Source organism: Cnephaeus nilssonii (genome assembly GCF_951640355.1).
Source record: "Cnephaeus nilssonii genome assembly, chromosome: 12".
NCBI lineage: Eukaryota > Metazoa > Chordata > Mammalia > Chiroptera > Vespertilionidae > Cnephaeus > Cnephaeus nilssonii.
Genome location: NC_137083.1, coordinates 44,390,203 through 44,409,691, shown reverse-complemented (window position 1 = coordinate 44,409,691; position 19,489 = coordinate 44,390,203). Strand labels below are relative to the sequence as shown.

Here is a 19,489-nt window from a genome sequence, read left to right as displayed (position 1 = left end):
CTGAAAACCAACTACATATTTCATGACGTTAACAAATTATGGTTATTTTTTATTTTCATGTGATAACATTGGATATTTATGCTTTAAAAAGAGTTCTTTTCTTTCAGATATATTCTGAAATATTTAAAAATGAAAATATATAAAATTTGCTTTTAAAATAGTAGAGAGATGGAAAAGAGGTGTCTTTGTAAACAAAATAAGATTGGCTATGGTCATTATTGAGTTGGGTTATATGTGCCAAGAGCCATTATACTATTCTATCTACTTTAATGTGATTTTTAAATTTTCCACAATAAAATGTCAAAAAATAAATAAACTTAAGAATGACATGCAAGGAATATTAGAACTGAATGGGTCTGGGGCAAAAATTCTTGCTTTTCAGATGAGAAAACTAAGGCCTAGAGAGGTTAAGGGACTTGTCCAATGTCATAAAGCCCAACAATAGCAAAACTATAACTAACACTTAAGTTTTCAGTTTCCCAGTCTTATTCTCCACTTGAACGGGAGAGTTCTATTCTATTCTGAAGAATCTCCTTACCTCTTCTACTTTGTAGGATTAATTCAGAAGTATATTAAAGAGCCAGTTCTCTAATAAGTGTTTTATTTTTTCATTTGTGTGCTTTGTTTTGTAGAAACATTTCCCTTATGCCTTTTTCCTCCACTGTGACAATTAAATAAGATGTGTTCGGCAAATGAGCCAAAGTTGCACATTCTTATGGTTTATCACTCAACTTTTCCTGTTGGCATTGTAAAAAACCTTCCTATTCCTTTTATAGTTTTCCCACAATCAGACCTTCCATTTATTAGGGTTTGTACTTCTGTCATATGCACAACAATTAGGATTCTCACAGTCATACCTCATTTTGATGTGTTTTTTTCTTTCTCCCTCAGGGTAAGAATATAGCATTTCTAACCTGTAAGATATGCACCTTTCTACAAGATTACATACCTCAGCAGGATTTTAATGAGATTCTTGTAAATTTTAATACAGCAAGACACCTCCCTCCCTACAAACCTGCTAAACAATCAAAACTAGCACTTAACCTAAGAACTCCATAAAGCCAACTAATAAAGGTAATTTAGGTGCAATAATCCTATATAATAAAAAGATAATATGCAAATTGACCCTAACAGCGGAATGACAGGTCGCTATGATGCGCACTGACCACCAGGGGGCAGATACTCAATGCAGGAGCTGCCCCCTGGTGGTCAGTGTTCTCCCACAAGTCAGGCTGACAGCTGCGAGCGCAGTGGCAAGAGCCTCTCTCCCACCTCCTCAGCAGCACTAGGGATGTCCAACTGAGGCTTAGGCCTGCTCCCGCCTGCCAGAGGGATGTCTGACTGCCAGCTTAGGCCCCATCCCCCAGAGAGCAGGCCTAAGCCTGAAAGTGGACATCCTCTGAGGGGTCCCGGACTGCGAGAGGGCACAGGCCGGGCTGAGGGACTCCCCTGAGTGCACGAATTTTCGTGCACTGGGCCTCTAGTAATAATAATAATAGTTAACATGTACAGAGCACTTGCTATATTTCAGGAACTATGCTGGTGCTTTCTGGGTATTATCTCATTTCAGTCCCATAAGAACTATAGGAGGTAAATTTTATTACCCTATTTTAATTACTACTGAGAAGAATGGGGTTTTGAAAAACTAAGTGCCCTACCCAAGACCACACATCTACTTACCATAATTCTATAGGTAATTATTGAAGTGTTGACACTCATTACTACGTAACCACTTTAATAAAATATTTTCCATGAATATCAGTAGTTCATACATTGTCCAAAGACCAAAAATGTGATTAATTTGGTTTGCTACCTCAATAACCTTTAAAATTAGATCCCTCAATCTCTATCCCAGAGAGGCATCAAAATATACTAGTAATACTATTAAGTATGTATTCCTAGTCAGAAAAGGTAAATAAATTTGTGAGTTAATCAGTATTCATCAATGCAGAAAAAGCATACCAAGCAAAAAAAAAAAAAAATCTTTACACTGATGATATATCATTATCGTACAATTACCATTTTGTGTTATGACACCCAACTTGATGCCAATATATAAAAGTATGTTTTGTTTGACAATTGTTTCTCTTTTTAATATATTTTTATTGATTTCAGAGAGAAAGGGAAAGGGAGAGGAATAGAAACATCAATGATGAGAGAGAGTCATTGATCGGCTGCCCCTTGCACACCCCACACTGGGGACTGAGCCCAAAACCAGGGAATGTGCCCTGACTAGGAATTGAACTGTGACCTCCTGGTTCATAGGTCAATGCTCAATCACTGAGCCACGCTGGCCGGATGACAATTGTTTCTTATGTATGTGTTTCATTTTCCCCAACTAATTAGCATAACACTAAGCAAACAGTAGGAACTTAAACACTCATTACCTGTACTACTACATAGTTTTGTATTTATACCATTTCATGCATGCCTATGATATTCTTCACATAAATTATAAAGATAAATGTTTTCACAAGATTGACAGGAGTTAGGAATTACTGAGTATTAAGACACCATCTTGCCTATAATATGCAGTTTTTTATAGAATAAAATGAAAAGCCTTCAAAACTATCATCATCCAAATGGAATCTACAATTGCAAAGGCTCTGATGATCATGCCAGTGCATCATGCTTAAAGTGACCTTAACTACACCCACAATAATGTACATACACAGAGAGAGAGAAAGAGAGAAAGGGAGAGTGAGAATATCCTAAATCCCAGAAAATTTACTCAAGTAAGGAGAGGAAAAATATTATCATCCATACTGATACAATGAAAATGAACTGGAGAATTTGCCCTCAAATTAAAAATTCAAATATATTTTCATGGAATCTATTAAAAAGAAACTGTATCAGCAATTATATCTATATCCCAAGAGTCAACATTTTCTATAAGACAAATGAAGCTCACATTTTGGGATGCCCCTTAAAATCATTAAAGAATAAAGAGAATTACCATTGTTATCTATTTATCATTTTTAGGAACAAAATCAAATTATAAGTGACAGAAATATTAAACACACTCTATGAGTAGAAAAGAAAATAAAAATCTAGCCAGACTCTCACATAAAACCAATTCCTGACAGCAAGATTCCCACACTCTAAATAGCAGCACTACGTCAGCCTGTGAAAGGACATTTTAAGCAAAAAACACAAAAATGTTCAGTACTATTCTCTTCACAGAGACTAAATATCATCTCAAATTAAATTCAGATAAATGAATAACTCAATTGGCTGATACATTAACAAGAATCACCTTTAGCCTTGTTCCATTGCCAAGAGAAAAATATTTAGTTAAGTAATGTCACTATCTTTATTTAACAGAGATCAATGAAACAAAAGAATAAAAGGAATCCAAGTAAGAAAGATATCAAATAAAATCCAGTAATCAATAAAAATATTTTTTTAAAAACATAGCTAATGTAAACATCTGGCTTATTTGATAATTAGATATCTAACAAATGATAATTACAAAGTACATTTACCAATACAAAGTGATAAAAACTGCGTTTTGGGGGGATTTTTTTTGTGTGTTTTTTTGTTTGTTTTGCTAAGAACATGATAAATCCTAAGAGAAGATCTAACCATACTCATATCTTTGATATCTCCACTGATGGCGAAGACACTGACTCCAAAAACCAAAACAAAAGTTGTCCATTTAGTGCATCTTCAATATAAAAACGTGGATTTATTTCAATATACTTATCTCCCTCATTATTTCAGCTAAACAAGTATTAAGATAAAGTTACATTTTTTTCCACAATCCAAACAATGGCAAAGGAAAATAATTCAAAACATTTTATCTAAGAACTATTTAAAAAAAAAAAAAAAAAGCTCTTTTCACCCCTGGCTGCTTGAAAACTGACCACCATCATGAATGACACAGTAACTATCCGGACCAGGAAGTTCATGACCAACAGATTACTTCAGCAGAAACAAACGGTCACTGACGTTCTTCACCCTGGGAAGGCAACAGTACCTGTGACAGAAATTCAGGAAAAACTAGCCAAAATGCCTTAAGACCACACCTAATGTCATCTTTGTAGATGGATTCAAAACTCATCTTGGTGGTGGCAAGACAACTAGCTTTGGTATGACTTATGATTCTGTGGATTAACCAAAGAAAAATGAACCCAAACATAGACTTATAAGACATGGCCTGTCTGAGAAGACCTCAAGAAAAAAAATCAAGGCCAAGAGACATATGAAAACATGCTCAAAGTCACTAATTAGATGCAAATCAAAATGACAATGAGATGCCATCTCACACCTGTCAGAATGGCTATCATCAACAAATCAACAAACGATAAGTGCTGGAAAGGATGCAGAGAAAAAGGAACCCTCTTGCACTGCTGGTGGGAATGCAGACTGGTGCAGCCACTGTGAAAAACAGTATGGAGTTTCCTCAAAAAATTAAAAATAGAACTCCCATTTGACCCAGTGATCCCACTCCTAGGAATATATCCCAAGAAATCAGAAACACCAATTAGAAAGGACATATACTCCCCTGTGTTCATAGCAGCACAATTTACAGTAGCTAAGATTTGGAAACACCCTAAGTGCCCATCAGCAGATGAGTGGATTAAAAAACTGTGGTACATCTACACAATGGAATACCACGCTGCTGTAAAAAGGAAGGAACTCCTACCATTTGCAACAGCATGGATGGAACTGGAGAGCATTATGCTAAGCGAAATAAGCCAGTCAGAGAAAGATAAATATCACATGATCTCACTCATTTGTAGAATATAATGAACAACATAAACTGATGAACAAAAATAGAGACAGAGAAGCATTGAACAGACCGTCAAACTTCAGAGGGAAGATGGGGGGAGTGAGGAGATGGGGGTAAGAGATCAACCAAAGAACTGTGTGCATGCATATAAACATAACCAATGGACACAGCACTAGGGTGTGAGGGCATATGTGGGGGTGTGGGGGTGGCCAGGGAGAGGTCAATGGTGGAAAAAGGAGACATATGTAATACTATATGTAATACTTTAAACAATAAAGAATTTTTTAAAAAGAAAAGAAAAAACAGTGAAAAGAACGTAAGATCAGAATGAAGAAAATCAGGGGTACTGCAAAGGCCAATGTTGATGCTCGCAAAAAAAAAAAAGGAGTAAAGATTTTTCAGTGACTTTACCTGTGGTGATTATACAGATTCTTCATGAGAGGATTAATAAACTAAGAATCTAAAAAAAAACATTTTGTATCTGGGGGAATCAGGCCAGGTTCAAAATTTTTCTGTAGCTAATCCAAAAATAAATAATTGAGAATTTATCATGCTTTTCTTTTTTTTAATGTTGTTATTTATTTTAGAGAGAGAGGGAGGAAGAGAGAGAAACATCTCTGTGAGAGAGAAACAATGACCAGGGACCAAACCCGCAACCCGGGCATGTACCCTGATTAGGAATCAAACCAGAGCGACCTTTTGGTGCATGGGACGATGCTCAGCCAACTAAGCCACACCAGCCAAGGTTACCCTGTGTTTTTCTAAGAATAAAAAAACTAAGGTTAGGCTGGCATTATTTTGTTGAAAATGTTATTTCTATTTATTTGTCGAATTTTACCAGGAATTGAAAACTTCCTACAGGGTATGAAAAACCATTGCACAGAGAGTAGTTTCTGTTGCAGACCTAAATTAAATGGGCTTGATAATGTGATTAGAGATGTTCAGCTTTTGTCATCTCCACACACAATTTAGTCGAAGCAATACATTCCTCCATCATCACTTGGGGACTATCATTTGGTCTGATGGTCTCATAGCCTGAAAATACTTGGTAACAGACTTATCACAAAATCATGTACCAATACCAAGTTTCCCCCTGATACAGTTAGGTTACAAAGCCAGCTTTATGTTTTTAATTCATACTAACTTTGCACCAGAGGTACATAAATATCTGTAACACTCTGGGAATATCATTAGAGCCAGACTAAATATCAGGAAATGTAGCAAAAGTGGTCCTTCTAATTTCTGGGTTAACATGGCAGCAGACAGCAATCCCAGTATACTTTCTCTCAAAATCCCATCAAAATATCTATAGAGGCATTGTAATAAAAATAAAAAGCTGGGAGAGGGGAAAAAACACTTAAAGGGAAGATAACATCACATTCCATGTTTAGGGGACAATTTCCACTAAAAGCACGATTGGTGCAAAGGAATAAGCACATTCTTGAATGATAAGTCATGTGTTCTATTCTGAATCAGAATCATACAGGCCAACCAGTTAGAGATTAGGATAGATTTCCATATCTTTACAAGGCCCTAATTAGTTAATTGATACTTTTTATATGGCAAGTAGCAAAATATTTAGAATTCTAAGAAAAGATTTTCAGAGATTTGGGGGGTCAAAGATATTTTTTTTTAACAAAGTCCCTTTTAATTTCTATGTTAAGGTATTATCTGCACTGGTTTTTTATTTCAGCCCTTGCTGACGAGTTTTTAATTTTTGTTTTATTGTACCTATTAGATGTTTGTTTGAAACATACAAAGAACGGAATCATCACCCCTACTATCAGCACACCTGGTAAAGAGAGGTTCATTCATGGAAAATTTACATGCAGCTGGCCCCGTCACTATCTCCCTAAGAGACAAGGTGACCAGACTTTTACAATTTAGATGACTGATCATGATGATAGCTAATTCTAAAACCCTTTTTTTCTCTCATTTGGAGCACTAGGAGCCAGGCTTCTATCTACCTAATAAAAGAGTAACATGTTAATTGATCGTACCTTCGCGATGCCCACCAGCCAATCAGGAGTGAGTATGCAAATTAACCCAACAAAGATGGCAGGTTAATTTGCATACACAGGCACCGAGCGGCCAGGGGCAGGGCGGGACACTTGCATCGTCGCCATTGGACAACGCAGGCATTCCGCACCACCCCAGCCGCTCTGGGCCTCTGGGCAGCGTGGGAAGGCAGAAAGGCGGCTCTGGGCCCGAGCGGAAAGGCAGCTCTGGCCAGAACCGGCAGCCAGGAGAAGGAAGGCCCATTCTTGCACGAACCTTCATGCATCAGGCCTCTAGTTATTTAATAAAAACATAACTGCTACAAAGTAGTATATATGCATAGTAAACCAAAGAGTAAAATAAAATAATTTCACAGAGCAACTCTTGCTTTCGTGGTTTTTTCTAATTGTATAAATTGTTCTTGGAATGTAAATCCCTAACCATGCAAGACTCAAGGGACACTAGTGATAGTTTGTTAATTCCTTTTTTTTTTTTCTATAAGGATTAGTGGCAAATAGCTAAACATCTCCAGCTACAAATGCAAGATTTTCCAAGAGTAGCCTGGTACAGTCATTAATTCTAGAATCTATAAACTGCATGTAAAAAAAAAAAAAAAAAAAAAAAAACGCCAATTTTCCAGAACCAGAATTTAGGTCCTCCATCAGCCCATTCACTTTTCTGTTTCCACAACCATTCATAGACTACCAATTTCTAGTATACAACAAAGGAGAAATTAAGTGAGGATTTGTAGGCATGCACAGCATGCTGGGATGCTTTGATAACTAAGAAAATGCACTATGAGCAGGGTGGAGACAAGAATAATTCTGGAAGCAATTCATGGTGGGGTGGGTGGTTGGCAGGAGAGAGGGCAGACCTCACACAGTATCTGTGGCACGAGCCTAATAATAGTATCAGGTAGTTAAAGCAAGAGACTAAAAACCTTGGTGCAACAAACCTCTGCTAAAAATTCAGATACAGATTCTATAAACAATTTGCCATTCAATCTATATTGAGAGAGAGGAAATACCAGCATCCCAGTGAACAGTCAGCATGGAAAAGGAAACTCCATCAGGAATATCCTTGCATGTGGCCTGACCTCCTAGCTGCCCTGTAATCCCTTTTTCCTTCTCACATAAAAAGGGTACTAGCCAGGCATGATCCTTAACCTTTTGCACTCGGATGTCGAGTGTAACTCGACACGGTTAGCATTAGAATAAAGGAATCGAGAAAAAAGCAAGCGAGTGCAAAGGGTTAATGCTGTCTTGTAAACTAACTATATATCTGCAACAAGACAAAATGAAAAATAAAACATTAAAATCCTTTTTAGAACACTAGGATTTCCCAAAACAAGTAAGGAAAGTAAAACTGGTTTTCTCCTGTGGATGAAAGCTGTAAGAAAACTTTATTTTAGACCCATAATCTCTGTCCTACAAAAGGTAATTATAACCTGGTATTTCCTTAAAAGTGTGGACTGTGGGTTGCAGTCATCTACCTCTACCTACTAATGGAGAAATATCAGCTCCAAAATCCAGAACCATTCATAGCATAGAAGTACCAAACCGTCAGCTATCTCTAAATATTATTTGCATTTGATAAGAAATAAATGGAGTGGGTCCAGAGACATGGAACAGAGTGCAGCATCTCGGAGGGAAGGTGGGGGAGGGTGGGTAGCTGGGAGGTAATCAACCAAAGACCTTGTATGCATATATGCATAACCCATGGACACAGACAATAGGGTGGTGAAGGCCTGGGGCAGGGGGCAGGGGCAGGCTGGAGGGGGTTATTGGGGGGGGAAGGGGACATATATGTAATACTTTCAACAACAAAATATTTTAAAGGAAGGTAGGAAGGAAGGAAGGAAGGAAGGAAGGAAGGAAGGAAGGAAGGAAGGAAGGAAGGAAGGAAGGAAGGAAGGGCGTATGAAACTCTTTGACTAGTCAAGATACTATGGATGAACCATAGTATCTTTAATCACAAATATCAAAAGTAAATAATAGTCGCCCTAGCCAGTTTGGCTCAATGGATAGAGCATGGACCTGCGGACTAGAGAGTCCTGAGTTTGATTCTGGTCAAGGGCACATGCCTGGATTGTGGGCTCGATCCCCAGTAGGGGGTATGCAGGAAGCAGCCCATCAATGATTCTCTCTCACCATTGATGTTTCTATCTCTCTCTCTCCCCCTCGCCCTTCCTCTCTGAAATCAATAAAAATATATTTAAAAGAAAAAAGATACTATGGTTCAAATAATGGGCTGAAGGCTATATCACACTAATGCTAAACAGAAAAAAATCATTAGCATTCCTGAAATAAATGTTATATAAATTTTATCTAACATTTATTTTTTTTACCTATTTAAGTATGACATTTCTTCTTATCTAGCACTGCTTCTTTAAATTTATGGATTTATTTCCCAGGCCTATTACTAAAAGGAGAAACAATTCAGTTCTGACGACAGAGTTTTTCTATGGTGGTTAAGTCTTGGCATGTTTATCTGGCACACGCTATGAAACATTTAACTTGTGAAAGTTCTGAAATAACTACTGTTTTGACATTAACTAACATTGTCATCTTTTTCCCTCTTGCTGGCCTCTGGTCCCCAAAAGGTTCTTTAACTTGGGAGTCACTATATTCACATATTAGAAATCAGAGACCAAAAGTAAAACCAACTGACTCTTGTTTTACACCATATTCCTAGGCCCAGGCTATGTCTTGCTTCTGGAATTTGAAAGCATTGAAGAAACAAATCAAACTCCTTTTCAAGTCTTGGATTTCTCTTTTATTGAACAATCAAGAAAAATCAAAGTATCTTGGAACTTGAATAGTTCAAACATACATTCATATGAATAAAATCATGTCATGAGATGATACCCACTGCATCATTTTGGGGACTCATTTTGTCTATGTTCTAATCCAGTAGATTTTCTTAATCCTACGGTTTCATAAGGAGTTTCCAAAGAAAACTTTAATAATGTTCCTTATCCCAGGAACAAGACAGGATTGGCTTTAAAGTGGTGTTTGCTATTGAAAAAAATATATTTATTTAGAATTATATATCTGGAGAAACTTGACCTTTTCATTTGTTTAAATAACTGACAATGTATAGGAAATCAGTCAAAACACTTTTATCTTAGGAAATATTATATCTTCATACTAAAAACTTTGAAGACAGATATCTCAGGTTTACTCTATCACCTGAAAAAACATATTTCTTCAACAAAATAAATTTCAGCTGAGGCTTCAAACTCAGAAAGAATTCCTAAGTGCCAGAACACAATGCAGGTCATGCTACGAAATCCGTTTTGCTGCCCTTAGTTTATTATGCATTTGTGAGTACACACGAAAAGGTAGAAAGGTAAATAAGACTTTTAGTAAGGATTTCCTTAGGAAGAATTGTCATTTCACTATGTCATAGGGGAGGAGCAAACCACCTCCCCTTTACTTCAAGCCATATGAGAGATACTTCATAAAAAGTATCTGAAATCTTAGCCTGAGATTTTGAAATTACCAAAGACCTGACATGTGCTTAAAATTATGTCAAACACAAGAGACTATGGTTACATCAGTAAAGGCTGCAGAACTAACAGATCTGGGAGTGAACTGTACTTCCTCCAATGGTGAAGAGGAGGAAGGGGAGTTTTCCCTATGGGCCAAGCAGACTATCAGGAGAGCAGAACTAGTTCATTCAAAAGGAGTTTTACCCATGAGGGCTGCTTATAGGATAAGGTGACCTGAACAGATAGACTCTTTATAAGGAAAACACACACACACAAAGGCTGAAGGGGAAAAACTTCAGTCTGAGGTCTCAGAGGATCTTACAAAGCTCCCTATAAGACAAAGAGCCACCTCAGAGCTTCAGCCACACAGAAGGCTCCAAGGCAGGACTCCACCTACACCAATGATATAATGGCTTTTTGGTACCCATTAACTCACTTCCATTTCCCTAAGAGGTCCTCATGTGGTCCAAGTAGGACCCTGCAATCTGTCCATACAAGGACAGAGATTAAGAAAATGCCACTGGGAAATTCACAAAAACACAAAAAGGCACTTTCCAAACTTCTTTCCTTAAAAAAAAGAAAAGGGGGGGTTGTAATTAAAGGGCATATGTACTGTTCCTACCACAAAATTAGTCTAGTCAAAAATATAATGTAATGTTTATCCTTCTGGAAAGAAAGAATAACGAAGTAAACAAGAAGAAAGAAAATATTTTTAAATGTGGTATACGAAATTCATACTGCTAAATTTTTATAACTAATAACATGCTCAGGGTATACAAAGGAAAGAAGGTACAACTTTAAATTGTTAAGGAAAATATCGATAGAATTCTAAAAGTATAGAGAGGTACAGAATGGTGGCTTTTAAAAAAGTATAAATAGGTCCTTTCAGATATTCTCTCTATCCAGGGGCACGAAGAAAATCCTAAAGGTCTCTCAAAATGAAATTGCTAGTGGATTATAACTTTTTAAACACTGCCCCCTAATGTCCATACTCTGCTTCCTCTGAAATGACAGAAGGATCATGCTACTAAAAATAATCGGGTCCTTCCTCCCTGGTGATCAGTCTAGCATTTCTGTCCTGCAGACCAGATTTCACAGCCCGAGGCAATCTCAACCACACAACAGTCAGGATGCATTAGAGTAAATCTCCTAACCATTCTAAGATTGCTCACATAAGCAGTAAGGCCAACCAACATGGGATGAGAACAGACTATTTGAGCTTGGACAGCACTGACGAGACAGCAATACCACTGGGAAACATCAGGAAAGTCTAGGATCTCAATCATAACATGTGCAACTTTAGACTGATCTAATCAGTCTTACGAAAAAATAAAAAGCAAACACTGATTACCAAGAATATCAGACTTTTAAAAGAGAGATGGCCCTTGCTTTATACACACACACAAACTCATGACTCATAAATGACCTTTGATTCTAAAAGATTCTGTTGAAATTTAGACTCCCTGATGAGCACATTTTTTCATGATTTCTTCCATCGCAAATACGACTAACAACCAATGAAAGAGAATAGCAAAAATATATTATTCTCAACTACAGCTGTTCAGTGTCTTGTAATCACAAAATCCATGTCATCACTTAACAATGATATATGTCTAAGTATGAAAAGCATAGAGACACTTAATATTAGTCAAGAAGCCTGAATCTTAAACCCGTCTGCCATTAAAGAGCTGTGTGAACTTAGGTGCCTTAGCTGCTCTGGATCTGTTTCTTTATCAGGAAATAAAGGAGACAGTACCGTATGGGTGTTCTTCTAATGACGGTTAGATATGAATGTAGGGAATTACAGAATCATGAGAGGTATTTTTTCAGTCTACACATGCCTCTCCCCATCACCTCCTTATTACCGCATTCCTATTACTTAAAAACATATGATACCCCCAATTTCCCCTGAGCTGAAAACTTCTGAATTATATTATCTATATCCAAGGCCCTTTGCCGCACTAAAATGTTAATACAGGATCTGAGAATGAGAAGAAAACTTAGAGATTCTCCAGTCATAAGCCGTGGCCCAGAAGAACTTCTGACTCTAACCACAATTAGTTATAGATGTGGAATTTTGGCAAGTGTGAGGCTTCCCAAGTAGATTAGCATTTTATTTGGCTAGGCCAGTCGTCGGCAAACTCATTAGTCAACAGAGCCAAATATCAACAGTACAATGATTGAAATTTCTTTTGAGAGCCAAATTTTTTAAACTTAAACTCCTTCTAACACTACTTCTTCAAAATAGACTTGCCCAGGCCGTGGTATTTTTTGGAAGACCCACACTCAAGGGGCCAAAGAGCCGCATGTGGCTCGCGAGCCACATTTTGCCGACCACGGGACTAGGCGATGTGATAAAATGCATTGTCATTCCCAGTCTTCACCTCCTCAGAATCCACCTCCTTGTCATGTGACTTTGTAGTTCCTGCCACAAGAGTAGAATATATATTTCATGACCCATTGATGTTGGGCTTGGTCATGTGATTTTCCATGACCAAAGGAATGTTAGCAGATGTTACGTGAGGAGAGGCTGTAAACTTGCTTGTGAGATTAGGCTTGTTCTCTTTGCACTCCTGCCTTTCACTAGGAATAGAACATGCATTTGGTAGCCACTGGTCCAAGGAGTACAAGAGACATGTAGAGCAAACCAGGCCCCAAGCTGCAATATGGAGCCAAGTCAAATCAGTTTACCAGCTGAATCCCAGTTGGCCCACATTCATGAGAATGAGAAATAAATTCTTATTGTCATACTAGAGGCCCGGTGCATGAAAATTCATGCCCTGAAGGGGGGTCCCTCAGCCCGGCCTGCCCCCTCTCACAGTCCAGGAACCCTCAGGGGCAGGAGGTGACCCGGCGATCAGGGGAAGGCAATGCCCCATCACATCTCTGCTGCTGCCAGTCCTGGCAGCGCAAGCCTCAGCCGGCCCTGGTTACCTGAGCCTCGGGCAGCCCTGGGCTTGCCTGCACTTCAGGCTGGCCCTGGGCGGCTGGAGGGCTGAGGGGACTGGGGGACTCCAGAGGGAGGCACCCCAGCAGGGCTGAGGAGACTGGGTGCCTCCATCTTGTGGCTGTGGGTGTCGCCATCTTTGAGAGCATGGCAGTCAATTAGCATATTCCCTCCTTATTGGCTGTGGGCGCCATCATCTTTGTGAGGGTGTGACGGTCAATTAGCATATTCCCTCTTTATTAGATAGGATACGATTTTACATTTGTCACATATGTAGTATATTTATGGTAATGGGGCAATTCAAAAGATAACATTTTACCTATTTTAATATTTTAGACCTCAACATTTCCACTGGACTGCAATATTTTAAGAAAAAAATTCTGCCCAGCCAAGTGGCTCAGTTGGTTGAGCTTCATCCTATGAGCCAAAAGATCACTGGTTTGATTCCTGGTTAGGGCAAATGCCAGGGTTATAGGCTCAACCCCCAGTACAGGATGTGCCGGAGGCAGCCAGTCGATGTTTCTCTCTCACATCAATGTTTCTCTCTTCCCTCTCCCTTCCTCTCGCTCTAAAATCAATAAAAACATTTTAATCCTGATCTCATATTGATATATAGACAAGAAAAAGCTAAAGTAGTTCATCATCACCAAACCAGTATTACAAGAAATGTTAAAGGGACTTCTTTTAGAAGAAGAGGGGCGGGGGGAGAAAATAAATATCACAATAAAAAGACAATAACTATGTACCTATCAATAATCACTTTAAAAGTACATGTATTAAATGCTCCAATAAAAGACATAGGATAGCTAAATGGATAAGAAAACAAGATCCATACATATGCTGTCTAAAAAAGACCCACTTCTGATTAAAAGACACACAGACTAAAAGTAAAGGAATGAAAAAAGATGTTTCATGCAAATGAAAATGAAAAAAAAGCTAGGGTAGCAATACTTATATCAGATGCCCTAACAATTACATTTCTGAGTATTTATCAAAATAATTCCAAAACACTAATTCAAAAAGTTATATGCAATTCTATGTTCATTAAAGCATTATTTATAATAGCCAAGATATTGAAACAGTCAAAGTGCCCATAATAGACAATTAGATAAAGAAGATGTCGTACATAAAATAATGAAACCAAAAAATGTGGTATTATGTTTATTAAATATATAAAATTAACCAATATGATGACTATTTTCCCCTTTGACCTAAATTCACACACACTCATACACACACACACACACACACACACACACACACACACACACGTCACTACAAAGGCTGAAAGACTTTATAGCACTCTTTTCCTTGGCTTAGCACTTTTGAATATATTGAAGAGATATGTTGAGTTCTTGTATTATCTTAAAGGCTATTAACATTTCAACTGTAATTCTATATGAGTTAATAGTACTTTGAAAATATCTGCAAAATTAAAAAATTATAGACAGACAATTCACAGAAATTTAAATTGCTAATAAATACATGACAAAAATGTTCATTTAAGTTAATGTTTTTAAAGGTTACTTTTTAGGAATCTAAAATGTCTTGGGAGGGGAAGAAGAGCAGAACAGTGTCAAGAAAACTAACATGAGTAAGAGGTTTCTTATAGAAACTGGGAAATCTATTCGCTGGCGAGTGTGTGGCACTGAAATACCTGTGATGGAACAATAGACGATGTGAGGAGCGACTCTGTCTATCTCTTCGTATCCCAGGCCCATTGCAGACAGCTTGCCAGGGACGTAGTTCTCCACAAATATATCACACACAGCTGCAAGCTGAAGGAAGAGGTGGAGACGAATCAGATTTCTTAAATGGCTGTTAAACATTTAACAAATCTTCACATTTCAGAATTCTAATTTCCGTAAACAAAATTGACCCTCATTTTTTTTAATAGTCCATACAAAAAGCACAGGAAAAGTAGAATTACAAAGTAGAATTAGATCAACATAAAGGCTCTGGTCAACTACTTGAGGTATTAATGCCAGTAAAACAATGGCTATTAAAGTTTTCAATAAATACCATAGTATTAAATGGATCTGCTTATGTTAAATGTAAAAAAATATCTAGGCTACATGGTGCAAATATATTTTCAGATGTTGAGGTAGAAAAATTAAAATATAAGTAAAGAAAATATATAAAAAACATCTTTTGAACCCTTAAAAAAACTAAATATAATGTCTTTACTACTTCTCCATCCTCATTATGTGATATTCCTCATTACAACATGCACATCTAGGCACATGTAAACTTGATTCTTACATGCTCTCAAACTTTACAGGTGCTTTCTTTCCAGTGTGTTCAAAATATTAAATGAACCATTTTTTAAACTATTAAACTGAAAAAAAAACACTATTAAACTGTAACCCAGTGTATCAATAACTATCTGTAACAGCCCAGCCAGTATGGCTGATGGTTGAGCATTGATCCATGAACCAGGAGGTCACGGCTCAATTCCCAGGCAGGACACGTGCTCAGGTTGTGGGCTTGATCCCCAGGCTGGGGCATGCAGGAGGCAACAGTTCAATGATTCTCACTCATCATTGATGTTTCTATCTCTCTCTTCCTCTCCCTTCCTCTCTGAAATCAATAAAAATATACTATTATTAAAAATTGAATGTTTGTCTATTACTGTATCACCAAATTTGGGCTGTGTATATGGAATTGCCTGACAACCAAATTTGTGGGAAGGGAGATCTGAGGACACATCTCAAGGAAATAAGCTGTCATCCTCCAGAGCTCCTGACACAGACGCACCAGAAGCCTCGGCGACCACCGACTGGAGAGGAATGATAAATATATTACGACAGGAAGGTTTAAGTATGCACCCCAAGTTTCAAGCATAGGCACCTTTTCCAAATTTTAGGTGCTGATTACCATGTGACCTGTTTATGCTGTGGGCAACTCCATGCAGCATGCTCCAGGGAGAATCCCAATAAATATACATTTATTTATTGTTAATTTTCAACTAAGTATTGCTTGGGGATTTGGAGAGACGGCAGGGGTTAGTATTAAATACAACACAAATCTACAGTTACACATCAATGTATTCCACAATATTTCTCTGAGCCTCTATTTACTACTTACAAGGCACTCCTGCAGGCACTAAAAAAAAAAAAAACTACTTGTATATCAAGCACATCTAGGCTTTTACACTGGTCATATTTCTGCATGGTGCATAAAATAGTACCTTATGCAAATGGCACCTAATAAATTATTTTTTATTTTAAAAAACTCATGTCAGTTCCTCAAAAAGTTAAATATAGAATTACCATATGACCCAGCAATGCCACTCATAGGCATATACCCAAAAGAATTGACAACAGGGACGCAAACCGATACTTGTTTGCAAATGTTCATAGCAGCATTATTCACAATTGCCAAAAGGTGGCAACTACTCCTGTCCAACAACAGACCAATATATCCATAAAGTGGAATATTATTAGCTATTAAACGTTTTGATACATGCTACAGCATGAATGAACCTTGAAAGTATTATGCTAAGTGAATTAGCCAGACATAAAAGTACAAATATTGTATGATTTCACTTACATGAAATATCCAGAATAGGAGAAATCGGAGACAAAAAATAGACAAGAGATTATTAGGGACTGGGTAGAGAGGGAAGTGTAGAATTATTACTTAATGTATACAGAGTTACTGCCTGGGGTGATGAAATATTTTATAAATAGATTGATGGTTGTACACTAAATGTAATTAATGCCACTGGATTGTAAACTTGAAAGTTATTAAAATGGAAATTCTTATTATATATATTTTACCACAATAAAAACAAATTTTTTAACAATGCAGGGTATTTGTATTTTTAGACTTCTATGGAATCCTAAATCACAACTCAATCCATATAAAGTATCCAGATGGAGCACAAATTCACTGTTTCAACAAAACACAAATATAAATATAATGAATAACTTATACTAGTAGAAAATTATTCAAAATATTTTTATTAACCAAAAAAATCAAATTTTAAAAAAACAATGTACATGGTATTATCCCATGTTTTGGGGAGAAAAATTGGTATTCAAGGGTGTAAAGAGATTTGATATGATATGCTAAAATATTAAACTTTTTGCCCATGAACAGTTATTACTTATATAACAAGAGAAACAATTTTTATCTAAAAATGTACTCAGAGTAACATGCAGTCTGAGAGTACAATGTGATAAAAAAAAAAAGTATGCAAAAGTTGAGTTTAAGAGCTAAATATTTCTCCAGTAGTTTTTTATGATACCCACGAACTCTATATATATGCATATTGATATTTATTGATAAAATATCCCTGGAAAATAATATAGGGCAGAAATTATCCTTTTCTCCATTTTGTAAATATTTATTTTAAATAAATAAAAACTAGCTACTTACTAGATAGATATTCTTAGTGAATGTGTCATCCAAAATATTATCTCTCCCTCTCTTGTTTCAGGATATTCACCCATTTCAATATCATGTATGTTCCCTATAGCTTTAGCAAAGTCATTCATAAAAATTCTAAACAGAACAGTGCTAAAATCAGAGCCATCAGAAAACTTCTGAGTTACACTGATCTCCACATTATCTTCAAGTATTATACAAGTTAACTGCTCCAGTGGAGATGAAATTTGTTTACTGGATTCCCTGACTTAATAATCTACTAGAAAGTAAAGAAAAAAAGAGACTGGTTCCCAGTTTTACTGGTGATCACCTCTGCCTCATCGAGTTGCTCACAAATTACCTAATAACCTCTTCTAGAAGGTCGCCCAGAATAAAAAACAAGCACAATTTTTATGAATTAGAGAACCCACCATCTCTTTTTTTCTGAAAGGGAAAAATTAATTCTTCCTACCAATCACAGAGTAAAATAAGAACTAAAATCAAGTTGAAATATACCGTACCAAATTCTGAGTTCTCTTTATAAGGTGCAACTTAGGAACAGAATGGATGAGCAACATCAGAAGTAGAGGGGAAAGTGATGATGATAATGTAACCATATTTATGAGTTTTAAAAATCATGAAATAATTTTTAAATCTTATGTCAAGGAATATCCTTATCTGTAGGAGATGTATTCTGAAGGATTTCAGGACAAAGTTTCTTTCACTTACTTTCGAATGGTTCAAAAATACACACATAAACATATGCATACTCATGAATACATATGTAAATAAGCAAATATGGCAAAATGTTAAAACTGTTGCATCTTTAAATGTTTTTGTTATGTTTTAATTTTTCACAGTACAATGTTGGAGGAAAATAAAACCTATGACATTGTTCTGTGGATACAGTATGGATAGTGTGGCTGTCAACTAATTAACATGGAAAAGTAACTGAAATATAGATAACATGTTAGAAAGTTATCATATAATATTGCCATGAAAATACCAGGCTCCACATAGATTTTTTAAGCAGAGTTTTGTTTTCCACACAACCTGTTTTTGGTTAACCTACTTGACAAAGGAGTCATATTTTGGGGGGCTCTCAAATATCCAACTGATGGCTTAGTATAATACTTTGGAACCATGTCTATAAACTAGACTCATTATATTAGCAATAATAGCCACCAAGGTCTGAATACAGATGTTATTTTACTATTCTTAAGGTCAAAAAAGAAATCCATGCCCTAAAGAATATATAAAAAAAAAAAAACTAGGCAAAAATAATTTTTCCTCTAGGCCAGTGGTTCTCAACCTTTCTAATGCTGCGACCCTTTAACACAGTTCCTCATGTTGTGGTGACCCCCAACCATAAAATTATTTTCATTGCTACTTCATAACTGTAATTTTGCTACTGTTATGAATCGTAATGTAAATATCTGTGTTTTCTGATGGTCTTAGGCTCTACAGCAGCAGTTCCTAATACATGAGGAACTGTATTAAAGGGTCGCGGCATTAGAAAGGTTGAGAACCACTGCTCTAGGCCATAAGATGCGTAAGTTATAAGTGATATAACTAGCTAAAACCCTTAAGTATGAATAATGTCCCAGACAACCAAAGTTTATTATGAGCTGAAATGTAATTTATTATTATCAATCAGAGAAATCAAGCCCACAATGAAATGTAATTTAAAATTGTTATAGTGCCCTGGCCGGTTTGGCTCAGTGGATAGAGCGTCGGCCTGCGGACGGAAGGGTCCCAGGTTCGATTCCAATCAAGGGCATGTACCTCGGTTGCGGGCACATCCCCAGTAGGGAGCGTGTAGGAGGCAGCTGATCGGTGTTTCTCTCTCATCGATTTTTCTAACTCTATCCCTCTCCCTTCCTCTCTGTGAAAAATCAATAAAATATATTTTTAAAAAATAAAAAAATAAAAAAATAAAATAAAA

At 36.8% G+C, this 19,489-nt stretch overlaps 1 protein-coding gene across 3 annotated transcripts in view; it reads right to left on the bottom strand.

The window, feature by feature from the left end:
• SUGCT (succinyl-CoA:glutarate-CoA transferase) overlaps positions 1 to 19,489 on the bottom strand; it is a 538,921-nt gene that overhangs the window by 504,034 nt on the left and 15,398 nt on the right. For all 3 annotated transcript variants that reach the window (XR_013814318.1, XM_079786519.1, XM_079786520.1), the window contains exon 6: positions 14,831 to 14,951. Coding sequence is in view for 2 of the 3 variants with exons in the window: in XM_079786519.1 (XP_079642645.1) it covers positions 14,831 to 14,951 (121 nt within the window). In the remaining variant the exon portion in view is untranslated. The remainder of the gene's footprint in view (positions 1 to 14,830; positions 14,952 to 19,489) is intronic.